Below are 23901 nucleotides of genomic sequence, written 5' to 3'. Positions count from 1 at the left end.
TACGACTCCCGGATACCGCTCGAACACTTAAGGAACTCAGAAATCGAATTTCGTCAAATCGCGCTTTGAGGAACGGTTCATAGTACAAGAACAAGAATTTCTGTAATCTCCCTAACCGCGAATGGACCCTTGTTTTTCGGGGGGGGGGGGTGTTGTACTTGTTGTTTACATAACAATGTTAACTCGACTCGTCGAAGTACTCATATAGCAATCTGTTATATTAAATTTTGATATAGCGATATATAACGTGTCTCATAATACGCGTGCACGGTCCCGCCGATCGTGAACGCTCTCGAAAATAATTATTAAAACGATTCTTTCCAAATCTCTGAGATCACGCCCTCGTTTTATGGAACACGCTATATCTATAAATTTCTCTCACGAATCTGATTTCTATTCCGCCCATCGTTTACTTTCGTCGCGTGTGTTTGCTTAATTTACGGAACCACGCTGTTCCTACAAAGGTGTTAATGAGCCCTTCAACCTTCAATAAAAAGTAAGTCGTTAATTATGCGTAAATGAGTCACAAGTGTTATGGTATGTACAAAAATTGTCGTGCGTGTATCAACCGCGGGTTCCACGTCGAACCGCGGTCCGCCCCTGGCGAAAGTTTCCACGCGTAAGTACACGCGTTCCATCAACGCCCGCAGTATCTCTATTTCAAAAGAAACAGACAATACCTGTCTATATATGTACACACAATGATTCGTCTTCTTAACATCGAGCTTCTCAGTAAATACATGTACAATGATTGACAAAGAAAGGATACCTAGGAAAGACAATATGCCCGGCCAGATATGTCGACTCTCTTTGAGCGTCGTAAACGCAATCGACCGCGTAAGTACAGTGCAAAAGAATTGAACACTCAGATTTAGGAAATCAATGAACCGTCGGGGACGTTAATCTCTTCATGAGAAGCGACGGATACGCCCCATGTGTCCCCTAATGAAATGAATTTACTTCAGTAATACTGTTTAGTTTAGTAGGCTTTCGCTGCTAGGCCGTGGTTTAGTGACCAGACTCTGTAAGGCTCTTATTTCGTTTTCCGTTAGGTTAGGAGGTCCGAACAGAAACTCCCTATGAGAACCCGGATTGGACAGAAGATCCTGCATGTTCTCGCTGTTCAGCACCAGATCATGCAGAGAGGTTTGAGTTAAATTTACTTTCCTAGCTAAAGTCCCGGTTATGTGGACATCGTCGATCCAAAAGTATGGCTCCCGCTGGGCTTCGCGATACAAAAGAAACACGCTATCAGGGGAGTACAATATAGCCCATCCAGCACAGTACGCAGGATAATGTCTACCAGAATATTCCTGGGGCGAGACTCTCCATTTCGATCGCCAGGATCTCTTCACGGTGCTCTCGGCGATCAGGTCGCAAAGGATCAATCGCCTGGCGCCCCAAGGTGATAGGTCGCGCTTCAAGAAATACAACATCGCGGGTATATGAACAAAAACATCGTCGTCTAATTTTAGTATATATTTGGCACCTGAAACAATAAAGCGACATCAGTCCGGGGATCGAGTGTATAGTTAACGACTATACTTATGAATAATATATCTTAACCCATACTTGCTACTCAACGTAATAGATACTTGACTACCGCATCACCGAACAAAAGCATATAAAGTGGTTTGACTCAAAAACATGAATGATTTTACGAAATGTATGAAGATTCGCAGACCGGTTTTAATTTAGTGACAAACTCAAATCGCGTATCAAGGTCTCTGTTTAGAAACGGGATAATGAACGCGAAATGAACTCCCCCTGTATCTGTGTCCCGTGGCCGTCGTTTATCGCAATCCTAGGCGGAGTAAAATAATCTGCATTGACCCCTCCTCAGATAAAACATTACAAGCAGTTTTCTTACTTGGACAATGATACGTAGCCCACTTCAACGCCATCACATGCTTGTAAGTCATGTTTCTGTAGGCATCAAGAAAGTTGCCTTGTATCAAATCTTTATATTTCCTATTCTCTTGCTCCAGCCTGGTCTGGTACTCACTGGAGGAGCCGACCAGGAACAGGAGCGCTACGTCCGTCGACTGTTGACCCCAGGTCTCGCGGACGACATTCCTCTTGAGGAAGTTCTCAGGCGCCGAGTGGACGAGCATCAACAGCAACGGGTGCGTGTGGTTGCATAGATCGTGATTGATCGTGAACCTGAAACCTTTGAAGTCGATCAGCGTAGATTTGTCACCGAACGGGAGCTCGTTCATTAAATACGGCTGCGGGGAGGGCGTCACGTCCCCGGGAAACAGCAACAGATAGCCAGGCGCTGTGACGCCGCTGGTGTATGGCGTCAGGGAGCCGTTGCCGTCGATGTGTAGCCAGAAAGAGAAGCATCCAGTCAGAGCCAAGGCGACCACGAAAATCAGGGTCCATGGCGACAAAGCGGAGACATGCAGCCGCCGCTTATCCAGCATACTAACAAGACCCTTTCATCATATGCGTTTCAGCCTGGCTGCAAAACAAAAACATCCACGTCTACTCATCACATTTATAACCCCTCTAACACAGTGCTCTGCACAGAACATTGCCACCAGAGTTGCCAGCGTAAAGTCTTTACGCTTCCCCTCCACCCATTGTCGCCAGATCAAGTTTTCCCCTCAATTCGTGCTCCCTCCCCTCATCGGGCAACTATGCCTCCACCATCAAGTTCCCCTTTCGCGACTCACCGCGCGAGAGAGGGGAACGGTCACGCATCCCATCGCTTGTAACAATAAATATATCATAAATTGTAAGTAGTCACGCGATCAGGTTTCACACGAATAGTTTGACTACAAGGAAAATATTATTCGGTAGGGATGTGCGGGCCGCCCGATTTTCTGCGTTCTTATGAAATACATAATGGTAATAATGGTACACTTCTTTCATAACTTATAACGTAATTTTGAATATACTTGGTTTTATTTTATAAGTACCGTACGTATATTTGGCAAACATGTGCGTAATCTTTATTTGTATTACATTTCGAAATAATGCACGTTACACGTGAAAAACTTGCGAGACAATATTTCTGGCATTCTGACGGATTTTTTCCGCATACTTATCGAAGTTACAGCACTCTTAAAAAATTGTCATAATTTACCTTATTTTATTATTAATGAATGATATTATCGATACATATGTAAGTTCATTCGGAACAAATTCGTCAGAATGCCAGATATATTGACTCTTAAATTTTTCACGTGTGACATGCACTATTTCAGAATTTAATACAAATAAAGATTATGCACATGTTTGCCAAATATACCTACTGTAATTATAAAAAAAAAAAACAAGTATATTAGCAATTACGTTATAAGTTATGAAAGAAGTACCGTTACACGTGTTCATGATCATTGAATTAATCTACAATTTCTAATAACAGTACATGAACAAAATAATCACCGTTCGACACTCAAAACGACGAGAATCACATGAATCATTTATAACGAATAATTATTCTGCAGAATAATTTTGTAAAGTCAAAGTTCACGTTCCTGTGTACGCATACGCGACTGACTATACGTTCGACCGCACGAATTTGCTACTCTTTCAGTTGATAGGTTGATAGTGGCAGCCGAGTGAAAGTATTTAGCGAGACGTTTACCGATTTTTCCCTGTACCTTGAGCCAACGGTGTAGCAATAGTACAAGAATCATTTACCACGCACGTTAGAACGCTATTGAGGGAAGCGGTAATACGACTATGTAAATCGGAAATCGGCTGCCAAGTGCATCGGACAGCCGATCTAGAGTTGCAAGATAAACGGGGAAAAAGTTACCCTCTCTCTGCCAGTACCGGACCAGTCACGTGACATTGTGACACATGCACGACTTTAGACCATGTATACTTATAGATCCGACTTTAGATAGCATGCCCTGTCTCAAGACTATATTATCTACCAGATGACGGTTGTGGGCAAAGTGCTATAGTCTTTTGAGAAGTCGCAGTACATACTGCGAAGCTAAAGTGTTAGAGGAGAAAGGGATATTTCATTCTGTATAAATATTCTATTTTATTACTCGTTAATTTTTACTTTACTCTTATTATTTTCAATAGTGCTAATTCATTTTGTCAATTATGATTTGGAAAAAGGTACATTTTAACGTAGATGTCGATAATATGAAATATGTATTTATTTCCTCACAAGTTTATTTAATAAAAGAAAAAGTAAGAACAATATATATATATATATATATATCGAAAACATTATCCACCATTTTGAAATATCTTGTGACGTCTAAGGCCGAAAGTGTGGGGAAATAACGCCGTAGAGGAGGAAGGTAGAGTGGGGAGACAAGTTTTAATCTGGCGACTCTGAGCAAGATTAATATCCTGTTAACGTGTATTGTTCTGCGGGTGACGCATAGATGTTGATACACATTATCAGCACATTAATTATGCTTTATACGGCGTGTCTAATGCAACAAGTGAGGTGTTATGTACGGCTAAGAATTGGAGGTTACGAATTAGAAGAGTTAGAACGATTTTAGTTGGTTTGTAAAATTTATTTTTAAGTAACCGTATTTATCGAGTTTAAAAAATCGTCCGAAAATCACCCATCGAATCGACGGGACTGTACGTAGCCCGAAGAAAATATTGAAAGTTTATTTTTGGACCGTGGGTTTCTACCAGGGACTGAAACGGTTCTAAAAATAATTGTTTCAAACTGTTATATATCGGTTCTGATTGGAACAGTTATGAAGAACCGAAATGATGTTATAACTGTTATGAGAATATCGGTTACGGTTCCGTTTACGGTTACCGGTTCTTGAGAACCGATGTTATGTCGGTTCTATAACTGTTATTTTTCGGTTCTGTTTCAGCTTCCAGTGACAGATATATAAACAAATTTCTGTACACTGTACAAATTTATTTATTTAAAACATTTTTTAAATAATAAGTATGTAAACATTTTATACATTATAAAAATTTAAATTGTACAAATTTGCATCATAACAATTTATTTAAATAATTGTTTAAATAACAAACATATATTTAAATAATGAATATATAAATAAATTTGTAAGCATTATAAAAAATTATTTATTTAAAAAATTGTTTAACTAATGAATAATAATAAATAATTATTTAAATAATACATGTAAAAACAAATTTCTGTAATTATTTTTAGAAATATTGGTGTTTACAATATATTAAAAAATTATCGAAATCAGTGCGGTGATAGAGATATCGATAGTTGTCCGATCTTGTCGAACAATTTTGTGTTTTGTCAGAAAAAATATGGAGATTTCATCGTGATATTTCAGGGTCGCAGTGTCGATTATTTAGTTGCTTGCAAACGTTATACGTTTTTAACGAATCGTTATTCTCATAACAGTTATAACATCTTTTTGGTTCTTCATAACTGTTCCAAGAACCGTAACCGATATTATAACTGTTTTCAAGTACGAAGAACGTTATAGTCTCTAGAAGTTGCATGGCCATACCATCAATGATTCTTACTACCTTTGGTAAATAAGAATCATACAACTATCTTCTATGTATTACATTGACACGTGCAAAACTCATCGATTCAGGTAAATCAAATACATAGCGCGTTTACTATCGCGTATAAAGTAACATTCGTAAGACGGAAATCAAACAGCAAGACGATGCCATGACACCGATAACGATATATATATATATATATATATATATATATATAAAAATCGAAAAGAATGTACAACGAGTAAGAAATAAATGGGGTAGAATAAAACACTATAGGCGATACTGTTCGCAAGGTCGGGATTCCGAATATAAAAAAAAGTGAATATATTTAGAAGCGAATGTGCTCGTGACGTAAATATTTGTAATTCCTAACATTTGAATTCATCGTTTTTCCTTTAGTTTCAAATTGATTTGCAAATGTTACGTACTTTTGTATCGACTGCTGAATAAATTTCCGGTTTGTTTTGACGCATGTTTGAACACGTTTGCGAGTTCAACACCATATGCGTGTGTACGTATTAAACTACTTGGTACGTCGATATTAATTCAACACTAATTCCTTACATAAGAACGACTTGTAAAGAGACGAAGATAATAGTTTCCAATTGATGGTTCTCGCAAATTCGTTTTGACGAGTCACACATTGCCATATACAGCTTGTTTAAACAATCCACATAATTATACGTCCACAGTGACAGAAACGAGCTGAAAACCGCAGCGTTTCGGAAATCGAACAAAACGTTCTTTAGAAAGCGCCGCGAATGTAAATAAAACTTTCACTTGTAGATATTTTTATGAAATAGATTCGAACATTTCTCGACCAAAATTCCGCCTTGAATCGTTGTACGCAACGTTATTCACTTGCGAGCAGAGTAAAGAACCGACTTACCGTTTTGTACGTTACAAACTAACAAACGCCGAAGAAAGTCTGTGCTACAGTATGCACTAAATAATTGAGCGAAACAACGTGCACCGACCAAGGTTCATGAACAATGGTCAACTTCGTTGCTTCTCTTTATAATTTCACCGTTCGATGATATTTGCGCGCTATAACAACTGGTAAAAACGAAGAAAATCATTACGTCGGTGCATCAAAACTAAAAGGCGTGCAGAGATTCGAACGTTACGGTAACGTATCGAACGTTGTCCGTTCAATTTGAATTTTCTGTCTGTCCAAAAACAGATATTGCGTTTGTCAGATTGTTTAGAAATAATGTAGAAAAGTCGCGAAGAAGATTAAAATTTAAAAAAAAAAACAAAAAGACAGAAGAATATCGAAACAGACGGTCGCGGATTGGTATGCGAGTTGAGAACGAAGGGATAAAAACAAAAGAACACTCGGCGATATTTACAACTTACTTACGTGCGGTGAGAAACTCCGGAAGTATCTGTGCATCCGTAGTCTCGTCGAGTATTTTACTTTACACATTCGGCACGAGCGATAACGTAGCACCTAAATACGACGCCGATAAATGCAGCACGAACACAGAAGGATTTGCGGTTATGTCAGATCAGCGTATTGTTGACGATCCGCCCCGTCTGGCAGCAGCATACCGCGAAGTTGTTCCCGTGCTAGGATTGCAGGGCACGTCAAACGACGAAGATCACCGCGTGGTGTTTCAACAGTTTTGTTTCTTTTTTTTCCTGACACCCCTCATCTTTTCCTTCCTATTTGTTTGTTTAATCAGCCGCCCTCACGCAGAGAAGACGCCACGGACCATGTGTATAAAAATTCACTAGGATGCGAAGCCACGGGACAAGCCGTATTCGCCAAGTTGGGTCGCAGGACAACGGGTAGCATGATGGACATTCCTAGCCCTTCGCAGCCTGAGCAACGCCCATTCTACAGTAACGTTCAAAATAGGTACGGAACACAGGACCGCGACATTTTTTAACTTGCTACAGGCACTTCGAATTCGACCCCCGTCTATTTTATTGATGCAACGTCATCGCTAAACTGCCCCACTTTTGTAATTTTCCTTTGGTAGTCCTAGAACTTTTCGTAGGCTCAAAAGGGGGATGCTTTACGCCACTGATCTACAGGACGTCCCGTAAATGTCGGAAAACCTTGAAAGGGGTGGTTCCCGAGGTCATAATTTGTAAAAATATGGAAAAAATTATCAAATTTGATTTTCAGCCAGTGCAGGTTGAAGGTTTCAGGGAATCCGTTAAGAAGAACGGTCAAAATTTATTTATTGCTGGCCACATTTCAAATGTCGTTGAACATAAGTGACTCTTTCATTTCCCTAGATCCCCCACCTTGTTTTGCCTTCCCTGGTGCCAAGTCGATTTTATAACAGTAAAATAAATACTAAGTTCGTTATCAAATGAATACATACCATAATTCTTTTGGTGCGATAATTTCGGAGAAATTCAAATTTCAAACGTTCGATGATGCAGGATGATGAACTTTCTAACGCGTGCGATATAGGGAATTTCTTTGCCGAACGTTGACACCCGTTGATGTTGCCAAAACCATGCGGCGGGAAATGGTGTGTTACTGCTGCGTTCTTTGTGTGACGTCTTATTTATAATTGTTGCCGTATCTCATTGTTGCCATAAATCATGTGTTATCATTTCGTCGTATAAGTGTGTGTCCGTGCTCATTGTTTATTGAATTCCTTGTTTTCCTGTAACGTATAATTGTAATATTTCTGAAGATTATTTGTCAAATGAGGTTACTTTGTGCGGACTTAATTTCTGAACGTAAACATAAGTTTATGTAAACATACAAGCCACGTATAAATTGCGTCATTTCATTAAATTGGATTCATGATGGATATTTTGCCAACACAAGTGTACGAAGATGATTCTTTCATGCCGACACAGCAACTGTCTCATTCTCTGCTACATGATGCCAAACAGAAGGAAAGCCAGGTAATAATACTTTAAACACAACTGTTTCGTTTCTTATATTTGTTGTATTCTTTTCGGTATCTATCAATATTATTTCATTGAGATCAAATCGTTTTGATAAATTCATTTTCTATTATTTATACGACTATTGTGATTTATGTATATAAAATATTTTAGGTTGGAACATTGAGGATCGGTTCTATCACCTATCCAATCAAACAGGGAGTTACCCAAATTGGTAGACATCCAGAGTGCAATATTATAATAAATGATCAAGTAAGTTTTTCAATTTTTATCTTTTCATTAGGCTATTATTATCATAATAAATATGGGACAGGATATAAAGCAGTGTCACTCCAAAATTTATTATACTCCATGATTTATTATACTTCTGTAATTTTTCAGCTCATTTATAGTAACAGTAACATTTTTGTCAGAACATACAAGATTTTTATAATTCTTCCCTTTGAGTTTGTCTACTCTGAGTATCTCCTAATTTGTTTTCATTGAAGTCGATAGAATTCCAAAAGTCTTTCCGTCCAAAGTTAGCAGCACTGTCCATGGAAATTTTGTCTGGTCCAGCAATGTGCAAATATTCAAGTGATTTCTCATTAGGATTCAATCTAGGCCACTTTACTCCACCCATGTTAGGAACTCTATATCACAGAAAAAAAACATTAGAAGAATTTAAAAATACTGTTATATTATTTTGAGCCTATTGAAAATATTAAGAAAGAAAATTTTTATTTTGCATACAGATCTGCTGTCTACCCATCACTATGATACAATTTATTACATAGACTTGCCTGTTATTTGCAAACGATACCCATAAATCCACCATAAGTTGTTGCATCTTGAGGTCACGTGGTGTTGTGGTGGAGTCAATGTATTTAGTGTCAACAACCACATACGCATCATCTGCATGACTAACACCTACACACAGATGATTCAATACATTTAAGTTCTATCTTTCAACAATATTGTTATCTTTATACAAATAACATACCATAGTTGTTGTGAGTTCCACTCATAATGTCACTCAAGCTTGTTGCACCTCTGTAAGAATAATAATAATACCACACAGGTTCTTTATTAACACTAGCCTGCATTCTAGCAGCTTTCTCGCTGTCAACAACGAAGAATCTGTCTCCAGCCATTTGTACTAAGGGTTTTGTTGTTGTCTCGTCTATCTTCTTTGTTCCAAAATAGTGTTGTTTGATCAGCCTGGCAACTTCAACGTGCTTCTCCTTAGGCACAGTGTAATTATAATCCAGGAAATAAGGAGCAAGAAGATCCCAGTTATCATCCAATGCTTTCAGACTTTCCGGTATGGCGATGAATTCTGTAAACCCACTTAGTTGAAAAAAAGTCCAAGCTTGACGTGCAGATACACTAGCAAGTAACTTGTAACATTTCTTGGAATTTATATTTACCTGCAACCGGGAACAATCCCTCTTCGCTGGTCACACTAGTGAGCCAAGGAACATCTTGCACGTCTCCGCTATTTATAATTTCGATGGGAGGGCGATCAATGAATGGTTCATCTCCAGCTTTTTCAACAACTGGTCCAAACGGCGTGAACGGGTTGTAATAAAATTTCTAGACTCAAACAAATACGTTTAAAATAATTAGCAATGAACGCCCATGCATAATAGAGAACACTCACCATGAACTCTTGAGTAGATGCAACCAGAGACTGAGATGGACGGAATCTCAAGCAACGTATCATCTCCCTCTTGTTAGCTGTAGGGCAACCCATGAGGGCAGCAACTTTCTGGGCTTTCTCTAAGGCGTTTTCAGTCTGTGTCCAACAGCTGAAAGATGTACCGCTAACGGAAATACCGGCTGTAAAAAAGCAAAGTATTTTTTGAGCCTCAGAAAAAGTTCTTTCTGTCTATTTAGCTGTCGATTTGATGATTCACCTTGGAAGAGGCCAGCACTCATAGGCGATAAATATTGATAGTGGACACTTGCACCGCCAGCGCTTAAGCCCACCAAGGTCAGCTTCTTTGGATCACCACCAAACCATTCGATATTCTCTGAAACCCATCTCAGAGCCATGCTCTGATCCTTCAGTCCCATATTGCCAGGAACTATTTCATCTTCCGTACTGAGGAAACCTATAAGGAAAAGTTTCTGTCTATTAGAGGATTTAATTCAAAATTGTTGAAGGTCAAATATATTGTGATTATTAGACTGCGGATTTTATGCATTTGTATTAAAAATGAGCAGGCTTAAAAATCAAATACTAGAAAGATAAAAGGAATGTAAAAAAGATCCGCAGTCTAGTGATTAGTATATTTAAGTACCTAGTATTCCCAGACGGTAATTGAACGTAACAAATATTACATCCTGGTCCATGAGGAATTTAGCACCCATGTCCATTCCACTACCAAACGTGAAGCCTCCACCATGAATCCAAAAGAGGACTGGCATGGGTTTCGTGACGGCTTTGTCATGCTCTGGCACATAGACGTTTAGATACAGACAGTCTTCGCTGCCTATTACCCTCTCGTTGGAGGCGTCAGGCATTTGAGTGTATTGCAAGCATGGGGAGCTGAATTTGGTTGCCGAAATTTCGCCTATCCATGGGGGCATTCGATGAGGGGGCTGAAAAAACGTTGGATAGTCAATAAGTTTTTCCTATAAATCTTTATTGAAGAATTTTTTAAAAAATGCACAAGCTTTTTTTTTAATGATCGTGCAGATTGATTTTAAAAACAAGAATTTCGAGAAAATCACAAATTGCATATCAATTTAATATGGTCGTCTTTCTTCTGGAATTGGAAATTTTTTTAACATCATTTTATATTTTTAGCCATCATTTTATTCATGTGTTTGTGGCCGTTAAGAGAAATTCTTCGAGAGACTTCATTCTCCAGAGTTTAGTCCATTGCATAATACAATGATAACACAATGTGATAATCATTAGTCGCTGGTATTCAGGGCAAACATGGTAAACCTTCTAAACTGAACCTTCTTCTTCCGGGATTTACGTGTCCCTAAATAGAATTCCTATGGCAGAAGTGGAAAACTTTTGAGGAAAACGTGTTTAAAGTTTAAAGAAATTTATTAATGGGGATTAGAGACACAGCACAGTTGTTTAGAATCAATAATTCTAATAGATATTAGACACTAATATTAATTTAGAATTAATAATTAATAATTCCGAACATTTGTGCAAATATCAAAACGGAACTGCGAAATATTATTTTACACAATAATTCTAAAAAAATTATCAGATTATTTAGGATTACATACTTGTTGGTTTACGAATGAAATTGCTGTCTGAGCAATTTACCGAGCAGTTCTCAATCGTTGATCTTCTAATTTGAATAGACTATTGCAAACTATTGGACTTGGTGTCCCCGGTTGGAAGGTTGAGAAACAGTTAGGTAACTGTCGTTAGACGAAGTATAGAATTGTTTAAACGATGTCTAGACTGTCGCGTGGTCGGTGTTTAAATATTGAAGCGGTTAATAATTGATCGGCTTACTTTGAATCGAAGTTTCCCGATCGGTGGCAAAGCGTAAGGGATTCCCTCGTAGGCAGCGTACTGTCTTCCATTGGCGGACAGTTTATAGTAGCCCTTGATGCCACCCAGGGGTGTCTTAACTTTCGGCGCGGTCTCCAAAGACCATCCGAAGGTGAAACAGCCGAGGAGGACCACCAGAAGCCACGCTCTCGTCATCTTGGGCCAAAGTGAAGCAGTCCCGGACCGGTCCGCTTTATTTATTGCGTACTTTTTCGATGCTCGCGCGACACTAATGTCGACTTAGATAAGTACGGCGACAAACAAACGCAGTTCATTCGGTCTTGAAACACACAGCCTCACGTACAAGATCAGCGTGTCACTCCCCACCCCTGTTTTCAATGGCAATCATCATTGTAATGTCGAGCGTGTGACGTCGAGCAATCCAGACGACAATCTTGACTGCACTTTTGTTAGATTTTCTCTGCGTTTATTATACTCGGATTAGCAAATTACCTACAGTGGAGCCCGTTAATGTTCGGTCGCTCTTAAAAAGACGATAACTTTTTAGACATCAGACTTGGATGTTTTTGAGAAGATGTGAAAATAAATTTTGGGAAAATTGGTCGGTATTCCAGAGAAAATGGTCAAAGTCGTAGGGTAAGGGGCCCAATTATTGTGAGGGTGGCAATTGCTGTGTCTATATTAATTATACTTACTTTTCAAGCAGAGTACATTGCCAGAGTGGAGTTTGATTCAGGTATCGAACTGATTATTACTCGAAGCTGAGAGATAAGTTGTGTTCATCCAGCACATTTTGAATTGCCTGTTCCGAGAGATCGACGAAAGAGTATTTAATGTTACATCCCCTAAGCGATTAATATCGGTGGAGGCAGTAAAATTCGGCGCTCCATAATTTTCACAATAATTCAAGAGAGCATAACATGTTTTGTGATTCATAATCTTTCTGTTAACTCTTCATAAGATTCTGTTTTTACTTAATCAATATTTATTCACACCTAAAAATAGCTTGTTGTCGAAACATTTTTTACTCTCCTTCAGATAGAATAAGATTTATGCGTCAATGATCGACAGAGATAAATTTATCTCGACTTCAACGGCCTTCATGTTTTTGCAGTTTCTTATGTTCGCGGCATTTTGTTTGATTGTGGAACTACACGCAAAAGTAATTGCATCTCACGTGCGTGTCGTGCCGCTGACCTATGGTTGGCGAACACTGACTAGCAATTTCAAATGAGACATATTACGTATACTCAACTGCAGATCTTGATGAATTAAAAAATTGCTCGCAATGAGAATACAATGAAAATGCTATTAATTAGTTAGTTGTACACTGTGAATATTCATTGTGTGTCATAAATGCATAAGGATTTTCAGTTTAATAGCAAGGTAGCGACCGTTGCACTGAAACTTTCCATAAACATTGATATCAATTGAAAAGTTGCAGATACGAAGATTAAAAATCACAAGCGCAAAAAGTCAAACGTAGAATTATCTGCACGTCAATAATAGTCATTTATCCGCTCATTTCGAAATTAACAACATTAACTGAATGGAGCGAAAAAGTTCAGGACACGATAATACAGAAACTTTGTCTGAAGAATTAAAAAATTAACATTTAAATGCAAGTTAAAGTACCAGAAATCGTGATGTAACAATAATGAGTTAATCGATTTCTTTTGCAGACGGTGTCCAAGAAGCACGCAGAAATCGAAGCGACCAGCGGCGAAACATGGATTTGCGACTTGAATTCTTCGAACAAAACGAAACTCAACAATGTAACAAAATGTTATTTACACTTAAGTATAAATTATATAAAGCATATCATGGTGAAGGCTTTATTGAAAATTTGTGTTGTATTTTCTATATAATGCAATGGTGGATGGGGGAAATAAATTTGTATTTATCAAGTTACCAGAAATAATTAATAAAAATACGTTTGTTAAAATACCGGCAATGTTCGTCTGAACATTGGTCTGATCTAGTAAAAAACTCTAGTCGTTTGGTCCAATTTGATAAGGTTGTCCACTTAATTTTACCCCCGACTGTATAAAATTACTAAAATTATAATAACAAAATAATTTTCATTGCAGTCAGTTTTAAGGTCCGGTCGATACTACGAGCTAAAAGGAGGAAGCGTCGTCGAATTCGGCATGGTGCGGGCCGTCTACTCGGAGCTCGGTGCAATGGACGAGTCCTTGATCCCAGAAACCCCTGCGCCCAGTCGCCTGAAGACTCAGCAAACGATCATCCCAGGAACGCCGGATACGTCAATGGTAACCATCATCTGAAATCAGTCGAATTAAAAAATAATAAACTTTGGAGCAGTTCTTTAATTGTATTACGTAATCCTGCTCAGAACTATTCATCGACGTCGGAGGACATCTCTATGATCCCAGGGACCCAAGCAGAGAAAGGAGACTCCGTATTCCGACGACCATCGGTACCAGCGAGAAGCTCTACCAGCAACCGCAAGAGTTACCTTCCGGACTCTTCCATGGAGGACAGTATGAACGACTCCAGAGTCTCCTCAGCACTGGGAAAAGAGAACTCGGGTGAACGGAGGGTCAGTATTCATGATATGGAGACGCAGAAATCATTAGAACTTCAGAACGATTTGTCTGACGACATCCACGACGTTGAAACTCAAAAGATCTGCTTGGACAGTTTCCTTGCTGCCAAGCAATCTCGCGATCAGACCGACATCCATGACATGGAGACGCAACACGAGGAGGATATGGACATTCCGCGCATTGTAACAGACATTCACGATGTAGAAACGCAACACGATGTAGATATTCATGATTTGGACACGCCGAAAAAGACAGCAGTGCAAAGCGCTTCAGCCGAGAGCGATGACGGAGCAAATGCTGTTGAGAAGGGACAAACGGAAGAGGCAGATTTAAAGGCAGATGCTTCTATGGAGGTAGGAAAGAGTGACACTAAAGAGGAGAAATCGTGTACCAATGAGGTTAACCAGCCTGGAGAAGCTGTAGCCGCGAAGGATAAAGACTCCGGCAATTCTCAACAGTTGGAGAACGGTCAGAGAGGTTCGCAGGACTGCCTAGAGTTGTCGATAGCGACGAATTTCGACGACGAGAGCTCGGAACTTGACAGAAGCGTTAACCTCCTCGGTTCTCAGAATTTGTTGGAGAACTTGATTATCGATGATGATCCAGCGGGCGAGTCGGGATCGAAGTCAGTCAGCCCGTTGAAGTCCTCTGCGAACAACAACGAGACGACTGAGAAAAGCAGCGACGAGGAGAATATATTCGACGCGGCGACACAGGCTAACAATAACAATGAAAATGTTCTCGAAGACATGATGAAACGATCTGATTACACGTTTAAAGCTCCTCTAACAGAAGATGATTCCGATGATGATACCGATCAAGAGGGCGTGTTTCAAAGGTACTCGCGTATCGCTAGTCAGGACAGCAGTCAGGAGAGAGGTTTGTCGAAGAGCCAGTCCGATAGCGAAGACTCTAATACTGATGAAGAAGGACATTTCGCTGCGATGGCTGCGAAGGAAAAACGATCTGCGTCTTTACTCTTGGAGGTCCGACAGAACGAGAGTAAAGAGACGAAGAATGATGCTGGGTCGAGCCGGGACTCGGATGATTTATTTGAAGCAGCTACGCAACAGATGAACCTTAAGGATTCTTCGAATGGACAGGGCGATGTCAGTACAGATAGCGTAGATTTTGATGCGCCAACGCAGGTGGTCGAAGTGAGGAAACCTGGAGATATAATAGTGAAGAGTAGCGTAGATTTTGATGCGCCAACGCAGGTGGTCGAAGTGAGGAAACCTGGAGATATAATAGTGAAGAGTAGCGTAGATTTTGATGCGCCAACGCAGGTGGTCGAAGTGAGGAAACCTGGAGATATAATAGAGAAAGGTTGCGCAAATTTCGACAGCCCAACACAGGTGATCGAAGTGAGCAAACCTGAAGACGTAGTAGAGAAAGGTAGCGCAAATTTCGACAGCCCAACACAGGTGATCGAAGTGAGCAAACCTGAAGACGTAGTGAATAAAGGTAGCGTAGACTTCGATACACCGACGCAAGTGATGGATACGAACCACCTTATAAATGTAACAGAGAAGGGTATTGTAAATTTTGATACACCAACGCAATTGATTGAAGTGAATGAACCTAAACGCAATGTGGCGGAGGAAGACACGAATAAGGATGAGGATGACTTGATGCCAACGCAAATTCTACCAACCAGTGAGGTTTCTAGAAATGTTACTGCAGCAGCAAAAGGTAACACTACGCGCAGTGAAGACAAAGATGAAGACGAAACGGACTATAACACACCAACACAAATTATTGGGGAAAAAGTTTCCATTTATAACAAACCATCGACCAATGGCTCTGAACGATTCAATCCACGTCTGGTAGAGGCATTCGGTATGGAAGACATTGAATATGAAATGGCGCCTACTCAGTTGCTCAGCGATGTCGAGGAAAAGAAGAAGGCTGCGTCAGCTGAGAACAAAAATAAATCGAGGAGGTTGAATAGAGTGAATCTGGATGATACTTTGGAGAGAAATCTGAATGAGATGTTTGAAGACGTTAATGAGGACATCGAGGATGACGTGCCACAAATTTCTACCCAAGTTCTCACAAATATGCTAGAATCTCCGCAAAACAAAGAAGAGCCAGCTGAGGTTGACGTTGATAAAGAGTTACCCGGGAGCAGTGTAGAAAAGAGGGTAGAGATATCACCTTTACTACAAAGCAAGAAGCCACGCAGATCGAGATTGAAGAAAGCTACAACTAACGATGACTCCCAAAATTATTTCTCAAATCTCACCACGACAAGGAAACGCAATGTTCTTGTGGATTCCGAAGAGTTTGCCGCTATCAGCGAAGACAAGGTTGACACGGAACTTGAAAAGAAGTCGACGAATAAAACAATAAACGACGAGAACAATATTTCCGCTGCTGTATTAAGATCTACGCCAAAAAATTCGCCGTCGACGCGACTTTCAAGAGCTAATACAGCTGAGGAGTTGAAGATGCCTGAGCCCGTTGTAAAGATTGCAAAATTAGCAAAGGGTAACAAGAATGTTGCAGAAGAGTTAGACAGAGGCGACGAAGTATCTATCACATCGGTTGACACAGAACAATCCGGACGTGCCATTACACTGGATTCTGACGAAGACATTATGGCAGGCTTGCCGGAAGTTCGAATCTCAGGGACGCTGTCGAATCCAGCGAGCCCGACTTCGTCGACATCGACAGAGTTTAGATTGACTACTAGGAGCATGAGATCCAAGTCCGTTGGGAAGAAGACTGAATCCAGGAAGAAAGTATTGTCAAAGAAATCAACGCGAAAATCGGTTGCACGCACGAACAACGAACCTCCCAAGGTTGGCAGACCAAGGTCCACAGCATTCTCAAGCACTTTTGACAATTTCGACATAAGTAGAGTACCGGTGACAGTATGCGAAAGCGACGAGGACATAGTGAACGAAATTAAACCAACGAACAGAATGTCTTCCCGTAAATCTAAAGAGAGTGGATCGTTGCAAACAAAACCAAACCCTCCGTACGAAGAAGTAAGACGCAGTCCTTCTATTCGGGATAACAGAAGGACTCGTGGCTCTAGCAAGGAGAATGTTGATAGTTCGTCTGTTTTTCAGGTTGCCAAAGAGAATCTGATTGCAGCCAAGGCTGAACCTATGAGGAAAACTACTGTGAAGGCATCGCGGCCCGTTAAGAGGTCCCTCAGCTCGACAGATATAACCGATAGCAACGATGCGAAAAGGCGTAAAGAGGATGTCATTGAGAAAGCATTAGTGGCTACCAAAGGTAGAAAAAATACCAGAGGTGTTGTCGCTACTAGGAGCAATTCTGCGAATATTCTGGACTATATAACGAGAAGAGATTCGTCGGTATTGAACTCGAACAGCTCACAACAGTCAGTTAGCAGCATTCAAGAAAGCTGCACGAGCAAACAGTTGAGGATAAAGATCACGAGATTGTCTTGCGATACTCCGACACGGTCACTGTCCCCTCTCACACCTACGGGATCAGCGAACGAGAATGGTTCTAGCGTCAACAGTGCCACAAGCAATTCATCTAAAGCAGAGACTGATCAAAGGACAACTGTAGAGGAAAAAGTACAACTGACCAGAGGAAGTAGAACTACTAGAGCAGCAAGGAAACGCAACGTGGAGGATGCCAGTTTGCAAATAGGAGAAGAGTCGCAGGAAGTAGAGATGATTATGAACTCGTGGGTCAAGGAGCAAAATGTCAATGTGACAGATGGGGAAAAACAGGAGGAGACGAATGAAAGTGCGAAAGGAGCTACAGGAAGAGGCGCCAGGAAACGTGGACGCCCAAGGGCTAATACCAGTGAGCAGATGATAGAAAACACTTCTTCCGAGGTTTACGAGTCGGGTAACTCCTGCTTTGAGATGCCCACAACAAAGGCGAAGCGCGCTAGGGTTTCTAAAAACACCACAAATGTTGATAACACCGCAGCGAACGAATCAACTACGAGGGGAAGGAGAAACGTCAGGCAATCGTCAAGTTTTGTTAATAACGCTGCGAGTAAAGAAAATCCATCTAATAAAAGAGGAAGGAAAAAAAATGTGCAAAAGGAGGAGGTCGAAGATAAGGAAAGCGAAGTTACTGTAGAAGAAAGAACGTCTTCAGAAATAAACAGCAGTATAGATATGTCGGCTATACTAACGCCGACTAGGTCAAGAAGGTCTATGAATAACTCATTCGTAACGTCGTCTCCATATAAAACAAAACATAGGATTTTATTTACTGGTATAACCAAAGATTACAGCAAGCTATTAACAAAACTGGGTACGTGTTTCTTCATCTATGAACACAAATTATGGTTTAACTTAAGAAAAGTTAATTGTATTTCTATTTGCGCTATAATTTTATGTCTACTCGTAGGATCGTCTCAAGTTGAAGATCCAACGAAATGTACAGTGTTGGTGACAGACAAGGTTCGAAGGACTGTCAAGTTTCTATGCGCACTGGCACAAGCGACACCAATAGTTTCTGTGAGCTGGTTAGCCGAAAGCGAAACAGCAGGACATTTTGCAGACTTGGACAACTATATATTAAAGGACCCTGCTGCAGAAGCTAAATTCGGCTTTAGGCTTAGGGGAAGTTTAGAAAAGGCCAAAGAACAAAAATTATTAGATGGATACACCATTGTTTTAACGCCTAACGTTGCCCCACCGCCAATTCCGGAATTGAAAAGTATGTTAGAAAACAAAATTGACTTCACTTAACACGTTGACTGCCAAACCAGCACCATCAATTGATGTGGCAGTCAAAGTGTTAGCCGATTATTCTTTTCAGATTTCGCAATGTGTTTGTAACATTAATCAATAATTTTTACAGGTATAATTAGTGCGTGCGGCGGCAAACCATTAGTTCGACCACCGCCATCATGGCCACAAAACGCTATTATCATTTCTCGCGAGGAAGATATGGCAAATGCGAAAAAGTTTCTTGCGAAAGCTCCAAAAACGGTCACTATCCAGTCGACAGAGTTTATACTAACTGGTATTTTAAGACAAGAGCTCGATTTCGTCAAGTACAAATTAACGTAGTGTTACCTCTTAGGCTAAATACGTGTTACACAAGAGATTATTGTACATAATTTTATTAAATTTAAACGAATGAATTTGTAAGTAATTATTCACGGTTGGATCAATCCCGTAATGGAATTGAAAATATGTAAACATCAATATTTTTGTACATTTAATTTGTTATAAAAGTATTAAAAATACTTCAGTAATATTTTTTAAAAAATATACGAGTTATTTTGATTCAATGAAATTGTCAACATGTAACTCTACGTATAATCATGAACATTTCAGGAAGATTAATCAATGTATAAAAATAAATTTAATACTGCATTTAATAATCGAATGATTGGATAAGGTATTACATATTGATACAACGATATTTATTATTTTACTAAATTTATTTTCAATTTTATATAGGTACATATATCTTGGTCATCCCTAATGCTTTCAACTTTCCAGTGAACGCGAAATAAAAAAAAAGGGTCTTACAAAGTTAACAAAAATTTATCTGTATGATTTTCAATAACAAATGCGTTCTTCTAACAGTTCGTATTAGACGAAGTATTTTTGTGTAGCCTGGTTTAAAAAAAAAAAAGATCCAAGGTACGTAGACAATCTCAACGTCGGTCTATCCCGTTTGCTGTTGCCCAAATGGTACAATCCTTGAATGGAGAACAATTAGGAAGATCAATGTACCTCAGATCTCTTCTTCCAAAAAAGTTCAAGCTACAGTTACAGAAATGACTACCTCCTAAATTGAGCAATTTTTATGATAATACCCATTAAATGAAATACTTTTTAAGAGGATGCTCAATACCTACAATGTTTATAATGTGCATGAATCCAATACAAACATTACTCAACACCCTATCACGTCATGAGAATTACCGATTCAGGTGACCCTGTCGCGGGAGTAGTCTAACTTCGGAGATGATTACACTACAATATGCGTATAATATTAAGATGAAAAATAGCAATGATAAAGATGTTGCCTATAGGTATACTAAGTACTAATTATCTTATCCTAAGTAAGAATCTGCGATCAGCGACTAAATGCATTGCTGAGAGTAAAAGGAAATTAAGATATTCTGTTTAATATAATGTTGTATATGGCAAAAACCAATGGAGCATAGCATCGCTCCTACACAGAAAATCTGCCAAACAATGTAAAGCACGATGGTTCGAATGGTTGGATCCAAGTATAATGTTGTATATGTATATATATCCAAGGAGTTATGTTCCCTCTCTATTCTTCCTGCATCGTGGGGACTGCAGTATATATGCGCGTATGAGATATCCAAGGAGTTCCAGTCTGTAGTAGTAGTGGACAAACTAATACTTTTTGTAGAAAGTAAGAAGGAGCAAACACCAAAGACCTGAAACAAAACGAGAAAAAAAAATAATACAACAGAGCAATTTTAGTTTCTTTTTGGAAAAATTATCATTATCTCCTGTCGAGCGTCTATCGCATAATACAAACAAAAGCCAACAAGTGTTCACGTAAGAAATGAGTCACCTTTAAAATGGTTGCGCAGTACTGAAACAAAAACAAAGGAGCCGTAACGAGAACGACCCGCTATCGCAAAAGTCATAACAATCCGGAACAATGCTATCGTTCGCCTCGATTTAAACTCAATTTTTAATCGACATCGACCTTCGCGAGTATCTGTACGCTACGAATTGTTGCTTGAATGCAGGCAAAACATCCGACGCGAATACGCAATTTAATCCGGCCAAGGTTGCGATCCTTCCCGGCTGCATTCGAATCGATAACACAAACGGCGCAACAATTGTCTGGATAGTTCGAAATTTGAACGCGATCGTATAGAATAAATTGGTTGCTTACAATTTATGCCTTGGTTTTTCCAGCATGCCGTTTATTGTGCTCCGAGTTCATCAATTTGGTGACGATCTTTCTGGAATGGCCGCTCGGGTCGAAATGGTTCGTGTGTGTCAAGGCTTCGCGTTTACTCCGTTGTTTACCGCTATGGCCCGTGAATATATGCTTGTCGTAATCGTAGATGAAGTGCTCGTAATCGTCAACGAAAGTGTAAGACATAGCTCTCGGCTCTGTAAAAAATATGCTCAAAAACAGCGTTAACACTGCCGAAAAATCGCGTTCGAAGTCGCACTTGTTGTTCAATACTGTCGCGAAGCGGCCCTCCGCGACTCCTTATATACGTTCCTTGAAATGGCGCCGCGCGTGCGCGCAAGTGTATATAATTTCGAATGCACAATGCCGAACGTCGTCTCAACCGTTAAGTTTTCGATCTCTTTTGCAATATAAATCGACTGAACTCGATCTGATCGAAGCGTTAAACACGAGTTTAACAGTTGTCCAGAGTTGCAACAATTGAAATTTAATCGAAAAACCCAGTGCGCAGAATGTCGTGGAAATTGACATGCGCGGTGGAACAAGGGCCAACAAAAACATCAGCAATCACGGCAGAACGGTTCGTAACCTATACCCTCGATTTCGAAAAAAATGGACACGCAAATAGCATCGTGCAATCCACGCTTTTCGCCTCATCTGCAAACTGTTGCGCAATTCGGTATAATCGATCAAATACTTGAGGTCAATCGTTGCTGTTTTCTAAAAGCGCATACGCAAACATCCGAAACGTGCAGTTTGAACTGCACGCAGGCCGATAAGCGTCATACGCGTATGTGCGCAGTCGTAATCTCCATGAATATTTTTTAACCTTGTTGGATGCTCTATATTCCTGGCAAGAACAATGTTGGAATTATTCAAACTCAATTGCGCGGCAACGGTTCGCAGCCGTATATCAAATTTCGAATGTTGTCTGCTTGGTTTGTTTCGCTGCAAACAGAACAGCCGATGTGGCGCGCGTGCGCAGAAGTTACATCGGCTTCTGGAAGTGCCGTTATCATCGTGAAAACGAGGAACGGTTCACTATTATCACTCCCGTCAAAACGCGTGGATAAACGAGACAGAATATCCACGCGACTGACAGAAGAACGTTATCGAACGTGTTCCCTGTATTGCGTCGCAAATGTAAACATTGTACACAGGCGCTCAAGGCGTAATTGAAATGATGAAATTTCAGGTTATCTAGTATCAATCGACGATATCGACATGCTTCAATTGTCGAAGACGTCGCGCAGATTTTAATTAGTCATCCCACGTGAAAATATATGTACGTGTGCAGTTGCACATATCGTCCGCAAGCCTGCAGAAATGTTTATTTATGGCCTGTGTTTCCGAGCGGTACGTGCACCAGAACACGCCACAATAGGAACAGGTGCGTTTACAATGATAACGAAAATACTCTAGTTTGACCTTAATCATTCGGTCGTGACATCTCGCGCGGATGCGTTTCCACAGGCGTCGTTAAAAGGAAGCGCGGCACAGATGAATATTTATGAGCTTGAAAATCAACAGAGGTCTTTACATTCCCGTTTTCGCTTATCGAAGGCTATTGTGACTCGCGTCGAAGATATTATTGGCTCGAAAGAGAGTATGCTACCCAAGGTTGCCAATAAAAAGCCGTTCGTGGCAATCGTGGTGCACAGATCGACAACGTTTAGATTTCAGTTCCGGCGACCCGTACTATCCTGGCGAAATGCGACACCTGTACATTTACTATCGTCGCGGATGGTAATCGGGTTACTCGAAATTACCAGAAATTGACAGTCAGCTGATTTAAAGTCTACCTAAATGGTTCATGTCATATCTTTTCGGGTAATCTGATTTCCTGACTACTGAATGTCGGACTAGACGAGTATATGCACTTACCGGTTACAAAGTTGATAAACAAGTTCAAGGGATGCTAGGTACATCGAACGCCATCTGGAACGACTCTTCCTGCACGTCTGCAGCTGCGTATTAGATTTTTTCAAATTGCTTTGTTTTTAATAAATCGAACTCGAAAGTGCAATCCACTTTCTCAATGCTATTAATAGACCGCGCTATTTGAAAAATGAAAATCTCTCCTCGTAAGTGGGAGATAATTTAATCTAGACGTTTCTATCGTACGATAACTGTCCCGGTTGCAGTTTGGTACAGCTAATTCATGACTGAAGTACTGGAGACTATGCGAACGTAAATTTTTATGGACTGCTTTATAGATACTGGAATAATTTAATTTACTTGATCACAAGTGCATTTTGATAAATCTAAAACGTTCAGTATGTTTTTTAAGAAATGATTTAAATACGATTTTAAGTAAATCTGTAATATTATAAATAAATTGATGACATTATAAGCAAATTTATAATTTTATAAACGAATGAATAACATTACAATTAAATTCATAATAACATAAATGAACATATAAAATTTTAAACAAATGAGTTATTGAAACTTTTGCGATGCATACGTTTAGACAACTTTGAGAACGTTGCCAGAACATTCGCGAATTGCCAATCGAATTCGCTGAAATTAAAATGCAACAGAGTTCCACTGCGCATCGATCGATAGTAGGTAGAATTACTTTAGCACAATATTTGCGTCAGTACGAGGGTCGTTTAACAATCGATTGAACTCGGAAGAAATTAGTCAACGGCATAACGGCGCGGGACC

The 23901-nt window shown here is 39.8% G+C and overlaps 4 protein-coding genes across 17 annotated transcripts; 1 reads left to right on the top strand and 3 right to left on the bottom strand.

Annotated features, from left to right (window-relative positions):
* Positions 1-140: 140 nt before the first annotated feature.
* On the bottom strand, positions 141-7159 carry LOC143360018 (beta-1,3-galactosyltransferase 5). 10 transcript variants are annotated; one of them, XM_076798532.1, is made up of 3 exons: positions 6803-7159; positions 1871-2460; positions 141-1489 (listed from the first exon to the last, which is right to left on the bottom strand). In XM_076798532.1, exons 2-3 carry the CDS (start codon positions 2424-2426, stop codon positions 975-977), a joined length of 1071 nt encoding a protein of 356 aa, XP_076654647.1. In that variant the 5' UTR covers positions 2427-2460; positions 6803-7159; the 3' UTR covers positions 141-974. The 10 variants fall into 10 exon arrangements, with proteins under 10 accessions (XP_076654647.1, XP_076654639.1, XP_076654638.1 ...); XM_076798524.1 differs by having other exon boundaries at positions 1871-2464; positions 6799-7158; XM_076798523.1 differs by having other exon boundaries at positions 1871-2464; positions 6803-7156.
* Positions 7160-7895: 736 nt separating this feature from the next.
* Positions 7896-20303, top strand: Mu2 (mutator 2). Of its 5 annotated transcripts, none has more exons than XM_076798505.1 (8): positions 7896-8316; positions 8473-8571; positions 13474-13566; positions 13882-14064; positions 14148-15509; positions 15717-18615; positions 18712-19023; positions 19168-20303. In XM_076798505.1, the coding sequence occupies exons 1-8, from the start codon at positions 8212-8214 to the stop codon at positions 19377-19379; spliced, it is 5265 nt and encodes a 1754-aa protein (XP_076654620.1). In that variant the 5' UTR covers positions 7896-8211; the 3' UTR covers positions 19380-20303. The 5 variants fall into 5 exon arrangements, with proteins under 5 accessions (XP_076654620.1, XP_076654619.1, XP_076654618.1 ...); XM_076798504.1 differs by having other exon boundaries at positions 14148-17354; positions 17439-18615; XM_076798503.1 differs by having other exon boundaries at positions 14148-18615.
* Positions 8658-12088, bottom strand: Jhe (juvenile hormone esterase). The gene is made up of 8 exons (XM_076798516.1): positions 11792-12088; positions 10605-10905; positions 10218-10415; positions 9962-10140; positions 9729-9894; positions 9302-9637; positions 9102-9228; positions 8658-8951 (listed from the first exon to the last, which is right to left on the bottom strand). The coding sequence occupies exons 1-8, from the start codon at positions 11984-11986 to the stop codon at positions 8747-8749; spliced, it is 1707 nt and encodes a 568-aa protein (XP_076654631.1). The 5' UTR covers positions 11987-12088; the 3' UTR covers positions 8658-8746.
* Positions 20304-20620: 317 nt separating the features above from the next.
* LOC143360021 (nuclear protein 1) lies at positions 20621-21525 on the bottom strand. The gene is made up of 2 exons (XM_076798539.1): positions 21205-21525; positions 20621-20734 (listed from the first exon to the last, which is right to left on the bottom strand). The coding sequence occupies exon 1, from the start codon at positions 21415-21417 to the stop codon at positions 21208-21210; it is 210 nt and encodes a 69-aa protein (XP_076654654.1). The 5' UTR covers positions 21418-21525; the 3' UTR covers positions 20621-20734; positions 21205-21207.
* Between the last annotated feature and the right edge of the window lie 2376 nt (positions 21526-23901).

Source organism: Halictus rubicundus, chromosome 12, assembly GCF_050948215.1.
Source record: "Halictus rubicundus isolate RS-2024b chromosome 12, iyHalRubi1_principal, whole genome shotgun sequence".
In the NCBI taxonomy this organism is placed as follows: domain Eukaryota; kingdom Metazoa; phylum Arthropoda; class Insecta; order Hymenoptera; family Halictidae; genus Halictus; species Halictus rubicundus.
Note: the sequence above shows the minus strand (reverse complement) of the source record. Positions and strands in the feature narration are given on the sequence as shown.